Below are 23,337 nucleotides of genomic sequence, written 5' to 3' on the forward strand. Positions count from 1 at the left end.
ACCAAATATTAACCATTAGACCACTGGGGAACTCCCTATTTTTAGTTTTTTAAGGGACTTCCATACTGTTTTCCATAGTGGCTACATCAATTTACATTCCTGCCAACAGTGAAGGAGGGTTCCTTTTTCTCCACACCCTCTCTAGAATTTACTGTTTGTAGACTTCATGATGATAGCCATTCTGACCTGTATGAGGTGATACCTCATTGTGGTTTTGATTTGCATTTCTCTAATAATTAGTGATTAGCGTCTTTTCATGTGCCTGCTGGCCGCCTGTATGTCTAGAAACTCCCGTTTTCTTCCTTTCCTTTTTTTCCCCCCTGTCTTTACAGGCTGCACCCACAGCATATGGAGGTTCCTAGGCTAGGGGTCAAATCAGAGATACAGCTGCTGGCCTATACCACAGCCATAGTGCCAGATCTGGGCTGCATCTTCGATCTACACCGCAGCTCACGCCAATGCCAGATCCTTTCACCCAGTGAGCGAGGCCAGGGATCGAACCCGTGTCCTCATAGATACTAGTCAGGGTTCTAACCCAATGAGCCAAAAGGGGAACCCCCCAAATTCCTGTTTTCAGTAAAGGTCCCTGTCCTCACACTGCCCGGGCTCCTGGGTCCAGATCTCTGGTGCAGCCTCGCGGGAAATGAAACCTTCCATCTCCTACAGGGATGAGGGAAGGGTGGCTACCTGACTACTGCAGATGAGGTGGGTAGGGACCTGCGGAGAAGACGCTCAGCCAGTCCTCCAGCTTTTAGCCTAATGTCTGAAATTCCTGAGCTCTGTGGCTGTAGTTTTTGGAGATCCGTTGTCTACCAATTTCATTGATGTCATTCATCCCTTCCATTTTATAAATAAAAGTGATTCACTGATTTGGAACATCCTGTCCTTCAGCAAAGTGAAAAGAATACTTTCATGGAAAATGTTCCAAGACAAAGAAACAGCCCAGGGCTGTGATTCATGTCTGTTCTAAACATGCATTCCCAGAGCAGATTTGTGGGTTTGGTTTAGATCCACAAATTTGTAAATTTCAGAGGGCAAACTCCTTTGGTCCCAGCGGTGGGAGCTAGTGACACACAGTGTGAGCGTGGTAAAGAAATGATACTTCTTAGGAGGACATCGTCTCGACCTCCAGGAGATAAATGCCTTCATCCTTAGGCCTCCTTCTGAAAACTCATTTGACCGCTTTTGTTATTCAGTTTCCTTGTTCTGGAAATTAAGGTCATAGTCAAAGAACTGTTAAGGACCCTGAGGACTGGAAGAAACTTAGCTACTCTGTTAGGGTCAGTTTTGATGGTGACAATGACCGTCACTCATTGGTTTGCTGGTGCCAGGCATGGTGCTCCATGACTGACATGCATCTCATTTCATCCTCACTGCAATATGGTGGGTACTACTCATTTGATAGCTTAGGAAACGGAAGTCTGCTGCCCAAAGGTAGAGCCAGGACTTAGACCCGGTCTATGGTGACCTCAGAACCTGAGCTCTAAGCTGCGCTGTCCCTTGAGTGAGCATGACCAGGTGACTTGCTTAATGTCGACGTGTCGAGCTGATCTGGGGTAAAAGCCAAGGACGTGTCGAGCTGATCTGGGGTCAAAGCCAAGTGGCAGACGTTGTGCCGTCTCTGGAGCCACAACCCCCCACTGATGACGGAGGCTTATTCATGGGGCCGGGTTGGCCTGCATGGTCCCCTTTGACGTGGGATAAGTTCATGTGCAGGAGGCTTCTTTCTCCTGGGAGGTTCACCCGCCAACCCGCCTACGAGGCTCTGATCTGGCTGCAGCTTAGGCTCCTGCTGAGAGCCTTACCACAATGGCTTTAATTTTTTTATGTGTTTATTTCTTTGCCTTTTGTCTTTTTAGGGCCGCACCCACAGCATATGGAGGTTCCCAGGCTAGGGGTCTAATGGGAGCTATAGCTGTCGGCCTAGCCCACAGCCACAGCAATGCCAGATCCCAGCCGCATCTGCAACCTACACCACAGCTCATGGCAATGCCAGAACCTTAACCCACTGAGTGAGGCCAGGGATTGAACCCACAACCTTATGGTTCCTAGTTGGAGTCGTTTCCCCTGCACCACAATGGGGACTCTGCACAATGGCTTTCCTTAAATGGCCATATTTCTTCCTGGGCCACCCTTAAGATGTTAGAACTTCCAGTCTCTTCTCAACAACATCTCTTTGTATAAAGCTGAGTCTAGCTGACTTCCATAGAAGTTCTTTCACCTCTTCCACAAATCCTTTTTGCATGGTTCAGTGTGTGAGGCCCCATGCCAGGGAGGCACTTTTGAGCATCCGAAGGCAAATGAGACATTTGATCCGTGCTCTCGCTGCCCCCTTGAAGGATATGGACACCCTGACGTCAGTCACCCAACCAGCATGTACACAGATAAGCATACACACTCACTCATGCTAACCAAGGGTCTGTGATTCATTGTGCCCATGTCTGACTGGGTGGGGCCGAGTGGCTGAGCATGCACAGCTGGAAGCATGGCGCCCCAAATTAGCACTGATGACTCAAGCTTAATATCGTCTGTTGATACTGCACGTGAGCCATCTTCCTTCCAGCCGCCACCTCCAGAGTTTTCTGATGCATTTGCTTGTAAGCTTCCCAGCACGTTCCGGCTCCAAGCAGAGGAAGGAGATAAGGGCAAGGGTGAGGAAAGGGGCACCCCGCACTTGTCCCTTCCAAGCCAAAGTCAAGGAGACCAAAGTGCTAGCTGTCCTGTCAGCTTTAGGATCCAGGGGCTCTTCCCCAAGTCATTCTTTACTTGTGGGGCCCAGAGGTGAATTTGTATTTATATCTCCCCACTCACTACAGCAATGCCTAAAACACCCTAGGAGGGATTTTTTTTCTTTTTTCTTTCCTTTTTTTGAACTTTTTTTTTTTCTTTTTTATTGCCAGACCTGCAGCATATGGAAGTTCCTGGGCTAAGGGTCGAATCAAAGTCACAGCTGCTGGCCTGCACCACAGCCACAGCCACACTGGATCCGAGGTGTATCTGTGAGCTGTCCTGCAGCTTTCAGCAATGCTGGATCCTTAACCCACTGAGCAAGGCCAGGAATTGAACTCAGCTCCTCACAGAGACAGTGTTGTGTTCTTTTTTTTTTTTAACTAAAAGAGTTGACAATTTTATTTTCACATTTCACAATACAAATGAAAATTGCTTTTTGTCCCACTACTCCCCTCCAAAACTACTCTCTCTTTGATAGGAAGGGGGAGGAGTCTTCCTTGTCATGCTGTTGGAAAACACCCAGAGTCACAGTACCATGATCTCCTGGTGAAGCAGAACAAGTAACATAAAGCTGATACAAAGAGGCTCCCCAGTCTCCTTATCTGTCTGGCCGAGTCATTCCTGGCCGAGTGGGCACCATCAAGGGGCGGGTGGGAGGTCTCATCATTGGGGGCCCAGGCATCATTGGCATGTGGCCTCCCATAGGCGGCCTCATTCCAGGAGCAGGTCCCACGGGCATCATCCCAGGAGGAGGGGGGCCCATCATTGGCATCATGGGAGGGCCCCCCATGTGGGGTGCTGGCATCATACCAGGACGAGGAGGACCCGGGAGACTGGGAGGAGGTGGGATCATTGCCCCCGCAGGAGGAGGAGCAGAGAATGGAGTAGGAGGTATCTTTCCTTGGAGGATCTGTCCATTGATGTGAGGGGGGTATTTAGGTCTCCTACTATGATTGTATTCTCATCAATATCTCCCTTTATGTCTGTTAATATTTGTTGTATGTATCTGGGTGCTCCTATATTTGGGGCATATATGTTGATGATAGTAACATCCTCTCCTTGGATGGATCCCTTAATCATTAAATAGTGTCCTTCTTTGTCTTTCCTTATGTCTTTTGTTTTAAAGTCTATTTTGTCTGATATGAGTGTTGCGACTCCTGCTTTTCTGTCTTGTCTATTGGCGTGAAATATTTTTCCCCACCCTTTCACTTTCAATCTATATGTATCTTTTGTCCTAAGGTGAGTTTCTTGTAGGCAGCATATTGAAGGTTTTTGCCTTTTTATCCACTCAGCCACTCTGTGTCTTTTGATTGGGGCATTCAGTCCATTGACATTTAAGGTGATAATTGATAGATGATTATTTATTGCCATTTGAACCTCGTGTTCTAGTTGATTCTGTGGTTCTCCATTCTTCCTTTCTTTTTTTTTTTTTTTTTTGGTTGGATGGTCTCCTGTTGTTATCTGCTTGAGTGTATTTTTTTTTTTCATTTTTTGCAAATGTAATATTTGGTTTTGGCTTGTGGTTGCCCTGTTTTTTAAATATGCTAACCCCTTCCCATAATTGTGTGTTTTAGCCTGATGGTCCTGTAAGTTCAAACACTTCATTACTATATTAAAATTAAGAAGAGAAACATACAAACAAACAAAAAGGGTTATTTACTTCCTAACATCCCTTGCCCACATTTTATGGTTTTGATGACTCTTATTTTTTTTCTTTTTAATTTTATTTTCAGTGTTGTGTTCTTAACCCACTGAGCAAGGCCAGGGATTGAACTCAGCTCCTCACAGAGACAGTGTTGTGTTCTTAACCCACTGAGCCACAACAGGAACTCCTCTTTCCTTTTTTTTTTTTTAATTGAAGTATAGTTGATTTATAACCTTGTATTAATTTGAGGTGTACCATAGTAGGGGTTTTGACATGGGCGCCTAAGAGGTGAGACACAAGATGTGTCCCTGTTGATTTAACTGCCAAAGTCTTTGGGGGGTGATTTTTCCTTTTGATACATCCTCTTATAAGTGAAAAAGCTCCTAGTAGAAGAACTATATTGATCCAATTCATACTAATGTGGGTTGGTAACTTAATAAATCTTTTTCCTCCCCCATCATCCTCCCAGAAATATTGATGAGACAGCAAGGATTAGAGCACCTGGGCTAAAGAAAAAGAACCAAAAAGAGGGAGAAATGTGAGAAGGGGGTCTCAATTATTAGATATTTATGTCATCATTAACTGTTCATTCTGTGCACAAAACATGCGTGTGACACCTTTAGACATTAGCCTCACGTTAATTCCATAAAAGCATCTACAAAAAAAAGAGAAAAACTAAAATTCACAAAGAGTTGCTATGTTGGGAATTTTCACAGACATTTACCTTATAAAATAGATAAGCGTTGTTTGGGGTTTTTTTTTTTTGGTCTTTTGAGAGCCACACCCACAGCATGTGAAGGTTCCCAGGCTAGGGGTCGAATTGGAGCTGTAGCTGCTGGCCTACGCCAGAGCCACAGCAACTTGGGATCCAAGCCGCGTCTGTGACCTACACCACAGCTCATGACAACGCTGGATTCTTAACCCACTGATTGAGGCCAGGGATTGAATCTTTATCCGCATGGATTCTAGTCAGATTTGTTTCTGCTGAGCTGTGACAGGACCTCCTAAGTGCTCATTCTTAGGAGAGGATCCAATTTTGACATAAATATGAAGCAGTGTGGTTTCAGAGAAAATCTACAAGGGTGAATATTATATAGGTGCAGTTCCTGCTTATGTGGGATAAACTGATATTATGCAATTTGATTATCTTTTCTTTCTGTAATTATGGTCATAAGAGCTATTGGAATTTAAATTTATGTTTTCTATTCTAAAAGCAGTACATGATTTCCCACTCAATGCAGCAAATTGGCCACATACCTCAGTCTCTTCTCACTCTCAAATCCCAATAAAATGGTAATAAAAGAATAAATAAATCTACTGGGTTGGGGGGGGGGAAACATCAGCAAATAAGAGATTTCAACAATTTTTGGACAATAAAAAGTAGAGAAAGCCATAGGCTAAAAAGCAGGTGTGGGGTTTGCAGACGAGATGGGGGCCTGTTTGTTCCTTAGAATCACAGGGATGCTCAGGACTTGAAGGAAAGGGAAGGTGAGGCATAGGGCTCAAACCCGGGGAGGTAAAACTACACACACAGGATGGTTTCAGTTTGCAGGCCCCCTTTCCTCTCCTAATGCGGACTGCTGACCTGCACAGTTTGCCCCACAGGCAAAAGATTAATGGAAAAATTATTTTGAGTCCAGAGAAAAGAGAACCACATCCTGATACTTAGGGAATCCCAGGAAAAAGATCGGCTCATCGCTCAGTCGCCTGATCTCAACATATCCCAGCCACATACCTGAGCTATGTTTTTCTATGCATTTAATAAAATGTCTTAACATTTAAGTAAAAATATATTAAAGGTTTTAAGTTAGAGCAAGAGTTCCCATCGTGGCTCAGCGGAAATGAATCTGACTAGTATCCATTAGAACAAGGGTGCCATCCCTGGCCTCCTCGCTCAGTGGGTTAAGGATCTGGCATTGCCGTGAGCTGTGGTGTAGGTTGCAGACGTGGTTCAGATCCCACGTTGCTGTGGCTGTGGTGCAGGCCAGCAGCTACAGCTCTGATTAGACCCCTAGCCTGGGAACCTCCTTATGCCCTTAAAAACAAAAAAAAAGTTTTAAGTTAGACTAAAAATGAATAAAATTTGGAAAATATTGAAAATTCTATTTTAAAAATTTTTTCATTATTCATAAGCAACCAACAATGTTAAGTAATTTTCTCCTTTTTTTTCTATGCAGTTTTAAAAACATACTTGTGCTTATGTTACACCTCCCTTTTACATCTTTTTTTCAATTAGCACATATTTCACTTCTGTGTTTTTAGAAATCCTTTTAAACTTTCTTTTTACTGGGCAAATAATCAAGTTATCACATCATAACTTATTCAGCCATTCTGTTGATGGTTAACTTGGATTTCAGTTATTCCTCATAATGGAGTCTTCATTATCCAAATATAACTTGACCCACAAAAAAGACCTATTAAGGTGAACCTACTTTAAATGGAATCAAAATTTCAACATAGTCAAAGTTTGATTTGGATTTTACTTAAAAAGATTTAAACTACAAATTATGAAGATATCTTATAATTGCAACTATACTAATTCTTAGATTAAAAAAAGAAAATTGTGGCGTTCCCATCATGGCAGAGCAGAAACGAACCCGACTAGGAATCATGAGGTTGCAGGTTCGATCCCTGGCCTTGCTCAGTGGGTTAAGGATCCGGCATTGCTGTGGCTGTGGTGTAGCCCGGTGGCTACAGCTCCAATTCGACCCCTAGCCTGGGCATCTCCGTCTGCCGCAGGTGCAGCCCTAAAAAGACAAAAAGACAAAAAATAAAAAATAAAAAAAAATTTAAAAGGAAATTGTGTTGATTTTAGTTGATATTAGTTTATTATTGTGTTGATTTATTTATTATTATTTTAGTTTATTATATTATTTTAGTATATTATTAAATAATAATATTTTATTATTTCTATTTTTTTCTGCCAATATTTTATGATTGCATAGTGACATCCTTCACTTCCTGCTTGACATTCTAATGAAATCATAGAGGAAAAATTTTAGAAAAAAATATTTGAAGATTCGTCAGTTTTCCCACGAGTGTCTTTGATATTTTAAATTAGTCTTTACTGAAGCACCAATAGCGTCACAATCCTTGTTCAACTTCTTTCTTGTTAGCGAATCTAATTTTGCTGGCTCCTCACTGGTCAAAGACTTTTCCTGTGATTTAGGTACTTCTCTATTTCTTTCATTGACTTCATGAAATCTTGCATTATTTGGTAAAATCTTCATTTTCACGTGAAGTAGATTTTCATTTTATCTGAAATGTGTTGTTAAATATCATTTAATAAGGGAGAGAGACTGATTCACAACCTGTCTGCAGTGGTAGATGCTAGTGCTAAACAGAGAGGGATATTTGAATAGGATATAATTTTTATAAGTGGTTAGCTCATTGGAGAATTCTTTTGTGCTATAACAAATTTTGTTTACATTCACAGCTTTGTTATGCAAGCACGATGGTACTGAATATCCAGATCAAAAGACTAATACTATTGGAGTTCTCTTGCGGTGCAGTGGGTTAGGGATCCGGCTTTGTCACTGCAGCAGCTTGGGTCACTGCTATGGCACCGGTTCCATCCCTGGCCCGGGAACTTCCACATGGCTGCAGATGTGGCCAAAAACAAAACAAAACAAAACAAAACCCCAAACCAAAAACAACTAATGCTATAATAAGACACAATGCATAAAGTCCTTTCTAAACTTGGGAATCATTTTTTGTGAATTATCACAAACAGGATTTTCTAGATTGGAGATCACATACAGGCATCAAGGATAGCAGATATCCTGCATAACCTCTTTGAACATATAGGAGCCACTGATGACTTTATTTCATACGCCCATTAAGGTAAAGAGAAGTGAGGGAGATGTTGTTGTTCTCAATCTTTTTTTCCCCAAATCTACTTGGCATGTGAAATATAACATCAGTGTTCTTCTTGTTTCTTGCTGGTGGGCGTATACATGGATACAACCCCTTGGAAAGCAGCTTGGCAGTAGGTATTGAGCTATCAAAACTATTTATATCTGCTAGCCTACTAATTCTATTGTGAGAAAACCCTCCTATAGTAATAATCTTATATGTAGAAATATTCATTTATACAAAAATATCATCAAGCGATTATTTATAATAGCAAGATGACAGTAGCAACAATCCTGTACTAGCAGAGGAAAATAATTTTATTTATTTTTTTTGTTTTATTTTTTTTTGCCTTTTCTAGGGCTGCTCCCGCAGCATAGGGAGGTTCCCAGGCTAGGGGTCTAATTAGAGCTGTAGCCACCGGCCTGCGCCAGAGCCACAGCAACACGGGATCCGAGCCCAGTCTGCGACCTACACCACAGCTCACGGCAACGCCGGATCCTTAACCCACTGAGCAAGGCCAGGGATCGAAGCTGCAACCTCATGGTTCCTAGTCGGATTCGTTAACCACTGAGCCACAACAGGAACTCCAGCAGAGGAAAATAATTTTAAAAGAATGTTAAATATCCAAACAAAGGAATATTTTACAGCCATCAAGGCAATTATTGTTAAAATTATAAAATAGCACCAAAGTGTATATGATCTAATTAGTAAAAAAAATGCAGGATGCAAATTGGTATGTCTATCATAATTAAAATAATGTAAGAAAAATTAGGCATATAAAAAATAGAAAATGAAGCAAAATGCTTTGGGTGACCAGCTACTATGCTTTTAGAGGTGTTATGATTAAGGATGGTTTTTTGCTTCATTTCTCTTTTGCAGTGCTTTTATAATTTTTCAAAATATAATTTTTTTTAACTTTGTTTTTGGCTTTTTGCCATTTCTAGGGCAGCTCCCTTGGCATATGGTGGTTCCCAGGCTAGGGGTCTAATCGGAGCCATAGCTACCGGCCTATGCCAGAGCCACAGCAACGCGGGATCTGAGCCACGTCTTCGACCTACACCACAGCTCACGGCAACGCTGGATTCTTAACCCACTAAGCAAGGCCAGGGATCGAACCCGCAACCTCACGGTTCCTAATCGGATTCGTTAACCACTGTGCCATGACGGGAACTCCAAAATATAATTTTTAAAAGTCAGGAAAGTAGATAGTCTAAAGAAAAGTCATGAAAACGGTCAACATAAAAACACTTTTTTAAAAATATTTTGTTACTTCAATAAAAATAGTGCCATTACTACTACTTAGGAGTCAGTCATTCATATGATTTGGGGCTTGCAATGATGATTTGCTGAGCAGATTCTTTTCAATTGTTATTTCTCACAGTTGTATATAAAGTGAAAAAAAAAATAAGAGATATGCATCTTTCCTGACAGTAGGAATAAAATCTTACAATGTCATATGAAAAAATCTGTTTCTTTTATTTGATGTCAGAGGTATTCCAAGATGTTTCTGTATTTCTTAAAAACCTGACAAGCCTATAAAGAATAATGAAGGATCGGATAAACAGGAAAGAGGCTGTACAGATACAAATGAGTGTTTTATCATTTATCACAGTTGATAGAAATTTGTAAAGGGGATAGCAGATCTGTGGCATACTCTCTGCATTAAGGAAGTAGTTCAATTAAAACCGAAGCTGATAGTTTAAAATTCTATGAGGAGCAGAAAAATAATTAGTAAATATGGTGACGTTAGGAAAAAAGCCAAATTGATGCTTGAATGGTATCTGAAAATTAAGATGATTAGAAGAGGCCCCAGCTTCAGTCTCTTCAAAGATGAGTTCACTTGTAGGTAACATTTTTGGAAAAATATAACCTTTCAAATATAGCTACAGCTGTACTAGGGTTATTAAGAAAAATGTATCCTGGCAATTTTTCTTTTTTAAAAATCTGTGCAATTTTTCCAATGGTATTAACATCAGCAGAGTCATATATCCCTGTCTGGATGCGAGTGTGAAGAATTTCCTGCGCTCCTGTCTTCTAACAACATCTTGACTAGGAACAGACAGAATATATCCCTTAGGATTTCTTCAGTTGCAAGTGACAGAAATCCATCCCAAATTAGCTTGAGCAAAAAATAAAAACATAAAGGCAGGGCGGAGTTTATTGGAGTACATAGTCTCTAACACGTTGGCCCCAGATTTATCTTTCTTTGTCCTTTGGACTTGCTCCCTCCAAGAGCAGGGCAAGATGACCACCTTAGCCCCAGACTTCCACCGCCTGCTAGACCCTCAGAGTGTTAAGAAAAAGGCTCTTCTGATTGGCTGGGTGACGGTCACGTGCCTGCCCCTGGACCAATCATTGTGACCAGGAGTAGGGGGTTGCCAGCTCAGCCCCAAAGTCCCCAGGAAAAAGCACCACAGATTTCCAATGAGGCTGGAGCCTGGTCTACCCCCAGGGTCATCTAGAAAACGAAGGATGGGCCAGCGAATACCTGCACACTTGCCTGCAAATGAGGAGGCTTCAGGGAACTGAGAACTTGCAAAGATTGGATATACAAGGCTGACATTTGACAGTTTACCTCTGCAACTAAATAGTAAAACCACTCAGTGTTAATACGCACGTTAAAAAACAACAAAGCAGTAACTGCCACAAGCAAGTTGAATTTCAGGTCGCTAACTATTTTTTTGACAGGTGCCTATGCACTTTTTATTTTATTTTTCCAATGCAATGAGTTTATTCCAGCAAGGTTAGAATGAATAACATCTTCCTATTGGGCTTGCCCTGAGGCCTCACCCATTTTGATTTTCCTTGACCTATCCCATTAATGCTTTTTTTAAATTTTTATTGACAGGCAGGAAATATATTTATTAAGATAGGATACTTGTGAGAGATGCGAGCTGGCAGGCAAGGAGGCTGTGCTTCTCATACATACCTTTCCTGCAGTCTTTTTGCCCTGCAAACTTCTCTTCCTCCTTCTCCTTTGGGTCTCAGCTCAAATGTACTTCCTTAAAGGGCTTCTCCAGCCCTTCAGACCAGATCAGTTTATCCTCTTACATGCACCCCCATGGCACCATATATGTCCTCTGGGGGATACTGTGCCATGTTTTTGTAAGGTTTACATTCCCTATTAGAATGTAAAACCCACGTCTGTTTGTAAAGGAAGACTGAGTTCTGCTGCCACTAACAGAACCCTAAATAACAATATTAGAGACAAGATAGTAACTTATTTTTCTTTTATATAAAGTGTCTGCAGTAGGCAGTTTAGGGCTGGTGTGGTGATTCCGCAGCATCATATCTCAATGTATAGATCTGCTAAGCATAGCTCCACCCCCATGATCCCAGAGAGCTGAAAACATGGGACCAGCTCGCAGGCAGGAGGTGGGGGGAAGATGGATGAGCTGCCGCCTCCTTTAGGATGCTCTTGGGAATCCATCCTCTTGGCTTGAAATTAGCTATGTGGCCACATCTAGCCACAAGGGAGATTGGGAAATTTAGTCTTTATTCTGGGTAGACATGTGCCCAGTTTAAAATTGTCCTAACGGAGTTCCCACTGTGGCACAACAGGGTTGGCATCGTCTTGGGAGCATTGGGACACAGGTTCAGTCTCTGGCCCAGCACAGTGGATTAAGGATCCAGCATTGCCACAGCTGCGGCTTGGGTCATAACTGTGGCTCAGATCTGATCCCTGGCCCAGGAACTCCATATGCCACAGGGTGACCAAAAAAGAAAAAAAAAAAAAATGTCCTAATACTAAGGAATTTAGGGAAATGGAGATTAGGAGACAATCATATAACACTGTATTCCCAACTCCCAGCACACTCTCTGGCACATTGTATTTTGAAGAAATAAGTTGAACACGTATGCATTCATTTGTTAATGCTTCCATAACAAAGGACTACAGACTGAGCAGCTTAAACAACAAATATATTGTCTCAGTTCTAGAGGCTAGACGTCAAAGATCAAGGTGCCAGCAGTGTTGGTTCCTTTTGAATCAAAGAAAATCAGTTCTACAGCTCTCGTATAGCATCCCATCTTTGGCATTCCTTGGTTTGTAGATCTCTGCCTTCATCTTCACATGATGTTTTACGTGTGTATGTGTGTGTGTGTGTCTATCTCCAAAATTGCTCCCTTTTAAAAGACATCTTTTGGGAGTTCCTATCATGGTGCAGTGGTTAACTAATCCGACTAGGAACCATGAAGTAGCGGGTTCGATCCCTGGCCTTGCTCAGTGGGTCAAGGATCTGGTGTTGCCATGAGCTGTGGTGTGGGTTGCAGACGCAGCTTGGATCCCTCATTGCTGTGGCTGTGGTGTAGGCAGGTAGCTACAGCTCTGATTAGACCCCTAGCCTGGGAACCTCCATATGCCACGGGAGCGGCCCTAGAAAAGGCAAAAAGACCAATAAATAAATAAATAAATAAAAGACATCTTTTGTATTGAATTAGGGCCCATCCTAATGACCTCATCATAACTTATTACATCTGGAATGACCCTCTTTCCAAGTAAGGTCACGATGTGACTTACTGGGAATTCCAAAGTCACAGGACTTAAGATTTTCAGGGGCAACACTCTTCAACATTCAACATAATTCAACACAACAAAAATTCATAGGATTTATGAATTTGGGGAGGACATAACTCATGCAAAAACTTGGAATCATTTCATCTGCTCTCACACAGATGTTCAGAAGCACCAGGCACTTCTCATTTCTTGGGCAGTGTTGTGTAGATAAGCCAGTCCCATCCTCTCAGCCCTGGAGGAGGAGGAGTGTGTTCAGTGGTGGGTGAAGGGGGTGGCAGGGCTTTCACCGAAGGACCGCAATGGTACTAAGTGTTATTGCTCTTTAGGGGTTGGAAGAAAATACACTAAGAAGTCCAAGATGAAAGACAAAAAGGTAAAAAAAAAAAAAAAAGAAAAAGAAAAAGAAAAGAAAAGAAAAAACAAAGAGGGAGTTCCCGTTGTGGCGCAGGGGAAACGAATCTGACTAGGAACCATGAGATTGCAGGTTCGACCCCTGGCCTCTCTCAGTGGGTTAAGGATCTGGCGTTGCTGTGAGCTGTGGTGTAGGTCGCAGACGAGGCTCGGATCTGTCGTTCCTGTAGATGTGGTGTAGGCCAGCAGCTGTAGCTCCAATTAGACCCCTAGCCTGGGAACCTCCAGATGTTGCAGGTGTGGCCCTGAAAAGACAAAGACAGAAAAAAAAAAGTCCAAAATGGACTCTAGGTTATGTCTTCAGGGTATGACAGGATCCCAGGAGCACTCCAGAGAAGCCATGAGACCCGTGCATTCTGAGTCCTCTGCACTGAGTGGAAAGCTCCTGCCCTTTGTAACATCCCAGTGAGATCGCACAGGTCAGGTACACTAAGGGCCTGGTTTGGAATCTTGAAGCCATGCAGCTAGCGCCACTCTCACTCACCATCATCCTAGCTACTCATGTCTTTGTTTATTTTTTTTTTTTGATGTTTTTGTTTGGTTCTGCCTATGTCCCTCACTGAATTATAAACCCCTCTAGGTTGATGATAGTATTTTATCCATCTGTGTTAATCCCTGCAGCCCCTGTTGGTTAATTGAGTAGAAACTCAATTAAGTAAGACTTTTTCAAAGGGAAGAGAAAACTGATCATCTTATCAGGAAGGCTGAGATGGAACAATGCCCCACAGCAAGGAATGGAAACGATAAAAGACTTCTTGTTCCTTCCTTTGGCAGCAGGTTCTGGGACTCCAGGAAGGCGATAATTCTGTTCGCCTTTGGCACCAAACGTCAATGGTTTTTGAAAAGTTTTGTTCAGGGGGAACCCAGAGTTGCCAAAGCATGGCCCTGACAATAGCAAGGTTTAAGAAATAGTCCACCCAATCCGTACAAGAGGGGCTTAGTACTGCCTTGAACTTGGATGCTGCGCTTCATCCATGCATCCTACATAACGTGGTCCAAAGCCCTGGATCACGCACAGAGTTCCCCAGTAAATGAGAGGGCAGAATCCCCAACCTCAGGGAGGAGCAGGACGGTTAAATGTCCTTCTTGTTTTGTTTATTTGTTTTTTTGCCATGTGTGAGGCACGTGGAAGTTCTAAGCCAGAGATCAAACCTGCACCACAGCAGTGATAATGCTGGGTCCTTAACTATCAGCGAAACCCCCTTCTTATTTTTTTTTTTTTAACTGAAATATAGTTGACATGCCATATTATATAAGTTACAGATGTACAATATAGTGATTCAAAAATTTTAGAGAATAATTATTGTAAGATATTGGCTATATATTCCTTGCATTGTATAATATATCCTATACATATATGTATACATAATATACACAATATATTTTATACATATACAAAGTATATACAATATATTTTATATACAATAGGGTGTACCTCTTAATCCCCTATCCCCGTGTTGCCCCTCCCTGTCCTCCTTGTTTTTTTTTGTTTGTTTGTTTGTTTTTTGTCTTTTTGCCTTTTCCAGGGCCGCACCCACGGCATATGGAGGTTCCCAGGCTAGGGGTCAAATCGGAGCTGTAGCTACCTGCCTACACCACAGCCACAGCAACGCGGGATCCGAGCTGCGTCTGCGACCTACACCACAGCTCACGGCAACGCCGGATCCTTAACCCACTGAGCAAGGCCAGAGATCAAAGCTGCAACCTCATGGTTCCTAGTTGGATTCATTAGCCACTGAGCCACGACGGGAACTCCATGTCCATGTCCTCCTTGTTTTAAACCCCTTCTCACTGAACTGGATCCATTTCTCGACACCCATCTTCAGAGCCATCCTGGACCAGGTCCCTTCCCTTGCTTCACCTTGGCCCACCTGCCATCCTCTGGGCAGAGGCAGGGACTCTGCTGGAGCTGCTTCCTGCCTATTGCAGGACCCTAGCCTGATCACTACTTCTCACTTAAACAGGATTCCTGTGTGCCTCAGGGATATGAACTTGGGCCTATTCCACTTCCCTGACGTTCCCACTTAAAAGAACTCATGCAACGCATGGGGCAGGGGGTGCAAATACATTCAGTAATTCCTGCCTTTGATTCAGAAGACCAAGCACGTGCAGGAAGGCTGCTGGATGGCATAGGCACACATCAGGGCTTCACCAGTCCTGGCCCCGGGCCTCCCAAGCAGCTCATGACTTGGAAGCTTAGAAATGAAAGCCACATGCGGCATGGGGGGAAAGGGGTCCAGGTCGCAGCTTTCTCAGCAGTCCCATTGATGGCACGGACTGTCATAGGGCATGGAGTTATTGGTAGCACCCTTAGCAGCTTCTTTTGCCCTAGCTACCACTCTGGCTTGGGAGCAGTGCATTTATTATGGCCAAACCAAGGAGCCTTTGGACCCACCGTTCCTGTCCAGATTCCCCTGACTTCCCATGCCTGTGTTCCTATGGCAGCTCAGACTTCTCCAGTGGGAGTGCAGAGGTCACTCCATATTGCCCCGTAGCGACCTCTGTCCCACGGATGCATCAGGTTGAAAACGCAGCTATTTTCATCTTCTCTGCCATGAGTTGTAAAATGATGAGACGCATCCCTTGATTATCAGACTTGTGCTTGGCTGGTAATAACAGACTCCCTTCGTGGTGAATAATTGAGAATGGCAGCCTTAATTACACTGCTGTGCCACCCAGATGACAACAGGGTTTTGAAAGCCTTGCTCTTAAAGCCTGTGGAGGGTCTGCTCTTGGGAGCTTGTGCAGCCAAATCCATCAGGCTAACGTGTGGCTCAGCCTCGCGTGTTACAGGGATCTCACAGGATACATTTCTGTTCTAACCTTACTGCTCATTTTATCTTTTTTTCCTATCCCCCCTTTCACTTACCACATCTCCACATTCGTTTATCTCTATGTTAGGTGTAATTTTTTTCATGTTTCAAAAGCACTCAAGTCTATCATAGAAAAATTAGGAATAAGCAAAAATAAGCAAAAAAAAAAAAAATTTTTTTTTTTTTACCCAACATGGCACCACCTGGAGAAAACAACTGCCAGTGAACCTTCCATTCCCAGTTTTTTCATGCACATTTTTTAAGCTTGCCTTGTTCACGTGACAGTATCTGGAAGTAGTGTTTATGTCCATAAAAATTCATCAACCTGGAGAGCTGAATGGAAGAATCACAGTTTATTTAGCCAGGCACCCATCATTGGTCATTTCATTTATTTTCATTTTTTCAACTTTTAGAAACAATGTTTTAGTGAATGTCTTTGTGGCCAAATATTTGCGCACATTCTCATTTGTTTCCTTAGGAAGAACTCCTAAAAATTGAATTATTGGGCCGAAATAATAAATATATACTGTCATTAACTTTGTCTTATAAAAACTTAAAAAACATACATCACATAGAGAGAACCCTCATGTACCCCTTCAAAAATGACCAGCTCCCGGCCAGTCTCTACCTCTACCCACTTCCCCCAGGTCCTGTATTCCTTAGAAACAGATCCAAGACATTATGCCACAAAGGCTTATTTCTGTCAGGTAGCACAGGTATCTGAAAATGGGAGAGGAAAAAAGTGAATCGCAAGAAAAGAAAAAAGGTTAACATTTTGTCTGTATTATCTGCTGTGGCATCTGGGCTGTGTTCATTTTCCTGGTGTATCTGGGCTCAGGACTCATCATTTATCTTCTGGATTCCTGAAACAATCTTATAACCAGACTCCTTTTCCTTCCCTCCCTCCCTTCCTTCCTTCCTTCCTTCCTTTCTCTCTTTCTTTCTTTTTCTTTCTTTTTGCTGCCCCGTGGCATATGGAGTTGGCAAGCCAGGGATTAGATGTGAGCTCCAGTTGTGACCTAAACTGCTGGTGCAGCAAAGCCAGATCCTTAACACACTCTGCCAGGCTGGGGATCGAACCTACATCCCAGTGCTCCCAAGATGCCGCCAATCCCGTTTCACCGCAGTGGGAACTCCCAGACGCCTTTTTCTTTCTTTCTCTCCCTTTGGATAGGTATTATCTGTTTTTAAGCTGTTTCACAGCTTGCCCAGTTGTGCTCCAGAAAGACTTACCATGTTAATGCTTCTACCACGGTCACATAGGAGTATCCACACTGTGGGTAAAGTTTTGGTTCCTCCCTCCCTCCCTTCCTTACTCCTTTCCTTCTTTCCTCTCTTTCTTTTTTTCCCTAACCCCCACAAAATATCTCATTGTTATTTTCATTAGAACTCATTGGGTGGCACAGCATTGTAAATCAACTATACTTTATTAATAAAAAAAAGAACCCGTTTGGTTCCTGATGATCTTAAAGCCCCCCCCCCCCAGTTTCCTCACTGAATTTTCCTCTTTGTGCATGGCCCTTTGCTAACTTGTCTATTGAGGTGTTTGTCTTTTTAAAATTGTGTTCATCCATTTATGTTAATCTCATAGCATTGCACTTGTGTCAATGCATTGCTGTGAATACTTTTTTATTTTTTAATTAAGAGAACATGCTCCCCCCCAGGTGTGGGCAGGGAGCCTGTGAGAGAGGAGGGTGTCTAGGCAGGGACAGGAGAGACTTTCACAGGTCACTTAATCTTCAATCTGCAGTTATCCCCAAGGCAGGTAGAGCCGGTAAAGCAGGTATGATTCCCATTTCACAGTGACTCGTGCCAGGACACACCTTAATAAGATCTTCCAAGGCCCAGTCTAGGGCTTTTTCTACCATAGCACACTGCTTCATCTGGTTATTCATAGGAGGCAAATAAAGCATCAAAATATATCAAATATTACTAATTATGAAACACTTAAAGAGTTCCTGTGGTGGCGCAGTGGAAACGAATCTGACTAGGAACCACGAGGCTGTGGGTTTGATCCCTGGCCTTGCTCAGGGTTAAGGATCCAATGTTGCCGTGAGCTGTGGTGTAGGTCGAAGACGTGGCTCAGATCCCGCGTTGCTGTGGCTCTGGAATAGGCCGGTAGCTATGGCTCCAATTAGACCCCTAGCCTGGGAACCTCCATATGCCACTGGTGCGGCCCTAAAAAGCAAAAAAAAAAAAAAAAACAAAAAAAAAAAACTTATAAAAATTTTATTTCTACAGCGTGAAGGCCCAGGCCCAGGTCATTATGACTTGAAAATACCTATGGCGAGTTCTGTTACTTCTTGCTTTCAATCCAGAGTACCTCGATTCTTGCCTCCCTGTTCAGTAAGTGTCCTAAAAGACATATGGTGGTAGGTTTGGGGTGAGGGTGGGGGGCATTGGGGGGTAGGATGGGGGTATGATAGTTACATACAATTCTCGTATACATACTCACTAAAATTGCCTGTTGAGGTCACTTGGCGAGCCCTGAGCCAGCTTCAGGCTGAGTGACTCCAGGCCCAAAGAGTGTGGTGTGTTCTGGGTCCAGTTGAGAAGAGCCAGCACGGTAATTAGCCATCAGTGTTTCGTCGTCCATGATGTTTTGTGGGGACACCCGTTTAATGAATTGAAGCCAGCAGTGGGCCCTGGCTGCCCCCACCCATCCAGAACCACCGGGCTTTGTGTGTGTGTCTTCTGGGAGTAGAAAGCCACAGCAGAAACATTGACTCAAAGGGGACCATTAAGGCCTGAGCCATCATCCTGCCCCCAGACACTCAGGGCAGACAGGGAAAGAAGCTCAGGTCCATGCAGACACACCAGGTGGATTCTGGGAGTATGCGAGAGCCACGAGGGCCTGGAGGAGACCAAGAACAATGGCAAAAGCATAACATGGAACTTATGAACAGTGGCTGGGTTTGCTTGTTTGTTTAAGGCTAAAATTTTAATTCCCGTGGCCTTGTTATTCCCAGCCAGCACCAGCCAGCACCTCAGTCTGAAAGTCCCCCAAACTCACTGGTATATGGCTTCATTTGAGAGGGTTGGGGAGACAGAAACACAAATTCTGCCCTTGAGAAAAAATGGGTCCCCCCCGGGGGATCAGGGCGGCTGGGAGGAGCCAGAGACTGCAGATCCCCCCCTCCGCCGCCCGCAGCCCCACCTGAGGTGTCCCAGGTCATCTCACTCCTGGGCTGCCAGGTGTGGTGGCAGCAGTGTGGTCCTTCTCTGGAGGAATCCTAGGGAGCCCCCACCAGTAAAATTAAAAACAGACCGACAGACAGCAGGAGGCTAGCGGATCCCTCCAGCAGATCCTCACACCCTGGCTGCATCGCCAGGATGCAGACACAGATTTTTGTCAGAGCTCACAGGGCTGGCTTCCTCAGGAAGTTAGAGTCATGCTAACCAAACTCCCGGGAGACTGATGGAGAAGCCGGAAGGCATGGTATTCTTTTACAAGTGTCCAGCAAGGGGGTTGGTGTCTGGGGCCACCACTCTGTGGCATGTCTTTGCTTGTAGGAAACTGAAGGAAGCCAAGGCCAACCAGAAGTTTGCTTGATACCAGTGAAACCAGGGCTGGGAGGCAGAGCCGGATGTTCTCTAGGCCTGAGAACCGCAACCGGCAGCCTCCTGAGGGGTGGCCTTCCAGGACTCCACACGTATGCTGCTTCCTCATTAAGAGCACTAATAAAGGCTTCAGCTTCCTTTGACGTCCAGCCAGGACTTGATTAGATTTCCAGGCTGCTCCGCTGTTTTTGGCAAGGGAAACATCCTGTCATTTAAAGCAGCTTCTGCAGACAGCGGATGTCATTCACTCTGGGCTGACCACGCAAGCCCACGCTCGGGGCAGCAGCACTCTCACTGTCTCCTGAAGAGATAACAAACTGCAAGGAAGGACAGCAACGACAAGCTGGTGATAATAGGGAATAATAATAGGGGTGGTGGCTGGTGGGTGGAGCCCTGGCTGCCGACCTGGAGGTGCCGATTGTCACGAGCGGCCACCAGTGAACCTCAAAACCTCATTCGATGGGTCAGCCTTGGGAAGCACATGGCCCAGGGTCATACGGAGCCATGGGTGGTGAGACTAGGACTCAAACTCAGGCCTGTCTGACATTAAAACTCTCCCCTTACCCATACGCAGCATCTCTAAGATAAAATTGTGGAGCATTCAAAAATATGTCCAGGGAGTTCCTGTTGTAGCTCAGTGGTAATGAATCTGACTAGTATCCGTGCGGACGCGGGTTCAGTCCCTGGCCTCACTTGGTGTATTAAGGATCCAGCATTGCCGTGAGCTGTGGGATAGGTTGCAGATGCGGTTTGGATCCTGTGTGTCTGTGTCTGTGGTTGTGGCATAGGCTGGCAGCTGCAGCTCCAGTTTGACCCCTCGTGTGGGAACTTCCATATGCCGCATGTGCAGCCCTAGAAAATAAAGGAAAGAAAGAAAGGAAGGAAGAAGGAAGAAAGGAAGAAAGAAAAGGTCCAGCATGGGCAACACTGACCTAAGAAATCAGTCTTTCTCTATGAATAACATTCATTTGCATCTGATCACTACAGAAAAGAAGCTTTGTTGAAATAATTGGCAAGATCATTTTTTCAAGAATCTCATCAAAATGAAAACATGACTTTTCAAAATTAGAACTCTTCACTCCCTTGAGAATGTCTACTTCTAAGCCTGTGGTCTGAAGCCCTGGTAGAGAAGCACGTGACTCTGTCATCCTGGGAGAGCAAGGGAAACACAGAGTTTGGGCTTTTGAGGTCAACCACCCAGGTTCAGAACCCATTCTCTCCAACGCACCACCAGTAGCCTGAGGTCATGAGAGGGGGTGTGCTGGCATTCCCAGGGACAGGCTCTGCTTGGGGTTCCTAGGAGGTGCCCAGGAGAGGTGCACTGGGGTGTGAGCCCTTCCCCCTGGGTCTCTCACTTGCTCTTCCGCCCTTCTCTCAGCAACCCCGCAGCCTTAGGGAGAGCCACCTACAGGTGCAGGTTTCAGCTCCAAGGACAGACTCTAATTCAAGGGCACACAGGCCTTGGCCCAGGCCGGTACAGCCCTGTCTCCCCCTGTGGGGTTTCACTGGCCACATCTGAGCCAACAGCCAGACTCGGGAGGCTCCCAGTTTTGGCGTCATCATCTGATCACCCCCTGTATTTTCTGTTGTTTTCAGAAAACCCCAGGCCCAGGAGCATACACATCTTCAGCACAGTTCCCCAGGCAGCCCCGGACCGTAGCCAAGATGGGCCGAGAACACAGCCTTTTCTTCAACAACACAATTGGCTTTTAAAATAGATCCTTCTTGGCCCTAAGTGAGTTTCCGTAAGTTCTTATGTTTAGAAAACGCTTATTTTGTCTATTCTTTAGGAGGGTTTGACCACAGACCATAATCCTTTGCCCAAGATGACCATCCAGCCCGCTGATCTGGAATAGTCCCAGCAAAATTTCCAACTCGCTCTCAGACGTCTCTTGGTTTGAACAATAAATTATATGCTCACTGTGTATTGTCAAGGGGTGTCTTTCTGGAGGCTGTGCCCCTGGGCTGCTCTCACAGCATCTCGGGCGCTGCTCTGTGTGGGTCTCCGCTGTGCCAGGCTTATAATTCCTCCCAGACTCCAGGAGACTTTCTTGGGGGCTCGGCATTCAGTCAAGGCCAACCTGAGCTTGACAGGATCCCAACAGATGGTTCTTTCTCTTTCTCAACTCCCTGAAAAGAACAATATTGATTCAACCCAACAAGCATTTGCGGTTTCGAGTCAACAAAAATATTTTGAGTGTCTGCTCCGTGCCAGGTGCTGTGCTGGGGCCCGGGAGTGGGGGTTGAGGCAGAGATGAACGAGGCATGTGACTGAGTTTCGGGAGGGCTATAGGGGAGACAAGGCCAGAAAGGTAGTTTGGAGGCGTTCCCGGCTCAAGGGTGGCTTGCAAAACCGTGCCAAGAAGCTCCTTCTGTTCACCTTGTGTGCAGCGCAGGGGCTGCCATCCTGTGGATGGGGTTCCACCTCGAAGACAGGCCCTGGTCTCGGGAAACTAAAACCACCGTGCCCGGTAGACAGAAGAGCGGTTCTGACAACAAAGGTCACAAGCGCTCAGAGCAGGGACAGGACAGCACGGCCCGAGCGGGGAAGGACGGCTGCAGGCAGGCTGCAGCTTGGCTGGCACCCAAGGGACGGGGAGACTGAGAGAGGCAGAGAGGAGAGGGAGGAAGGTGGAGGGCAAGGAACCTTGTCTGAGCAGAAAGCAGGAAGAATTATTTGCTGGAGGGAAACAGAGGGAGCCGGCAGCAACTAGAGTGGAGGGTGCAAGTGGGGGCGGAGAGGGGTGGGGGGAGCCCAGACCCCAGCCAAGCAGTCAGTGCTGCTCCAGCCAGACAGACCCTCTGCTGGACGGCCAGGGTCTCATGAAGGATGGGGAGACGACAGAGTCATTAATCAATAATAGGGAGGAGGAGTTCCCATTGTGGCTCAGCAGTAATGAACCTGACTAGTATCCATGAGGACTCGAGTTTGACCCTGGCCTCGCTCAGTGGGTCAAGGATCGGGAGTTGCCGGGAGCTGTGGTGTAGATCACCAACATGCCTCAGATCTGGTGTTGCTGTGGCTGTGGTGTAGGCCAGGAGGTGCAGCTCCAATTCTACCCCTAGCCTGGGAACCGCCATATGCTGCAGGTGTGGCCCTAAAAAGCAAAAAAAAAAAAAAAAAAAAAAAAAAGGAGGAATCTTTTTTTTTAAACTAAGAAAAGAAAAATACATAATATAAACCCTTACATTTTATTATATGTTTAAAAAAAAAAACCACCTCTCTTCTCTAGTCTTATAAACACCTTTATATTGTGAGTGTTGGGCAGGGAAGGGGAGGCCCTCGTCCCACTGGGTTGATCAAGTTTCCTCTCATTTGTGGAGGAAACTCCCCACACTGCCTTCCTTCGGAGCAGAAAACAGCCCCTTGGGAGATCAGGCGGATGCCTCGGGGTGGTGGCTCTTGTCCCATTTTGATCAGAAGGTGACTGCAGGGCAGAGAGCTCCCCATTTTACTTTTCACATGTGTCAAAGGCCCCTGCAGAAGGTACGGCTGGCCGTCCTGATGGAGGGTGTTTTCTCTAGGAAGCAGTGTCTCCACTTGTGCCTGTGCTCAGGGCAGCGATTCTAGAAGGAGTGAGGCGAGGGGCCATTATGTCCATCTTAGGGCTCATGGGTGGAAGATTAGAGGCGCCCCTCATGCCAGCAAGGGCAGCGCGGGATGCCAGAAGGGTGACCAGGGCGGGCAGGAAGGCCTTTCTCTCCCTCTGGTTTTCCTCTGCTTTCTTTCGGCTGCCTCTTCCCATGCAGAGGATTTAATGCAACGTCCTCCTCCTGTCATTTACCGAGCCCGCGCCCTCAAAGCA

General features: G+C 45.0%; 1 protein-coding gene across 1 annotated transcript in view; it reads left to right on the top strand.

The window, feature by feature from the left end:
• STPG4 (sperm-tail PG-rich repeat containing 4) overlaps positions 1-21,453 on the top strand; it is a 47,904-nt gene extending 26,451 nt beyond the window's left edge. Inside the window, 3 exon segments of the mRNA XM_003481221.5 lie at positions 18,212-18,316; positions 21,128-21,227; positions 21,230-21,453. Coding sequence (XP_003481269.3) covers positions 18,212-18,316; positions 21,128-21,227; positions 21,230-21,249 — 225 coding nt within the window. The 3' untranslated portion in view covers positions 21,250-21,453.
• Positions 21,454-23,337: the final 1,884 nt, after the last annotated feature.

This window comes from Sus scrofa, chromosome 3 (genome assembly GCF_054392235.1).
Source record: "Sus scrofa isolate SSC_HxYL_T2T_F1_AM1 chromosome 3, Sscrofa_HxYL_maternal_Yorkshire_Landrace_v2.0, whole genome shotgun sequence".
Taxonomy (NCBI): Eukaryota; Metazoa; Chordata; class Mammalia; order Artiodactyla; family Suidae; genus Sus; species Sus scrofa.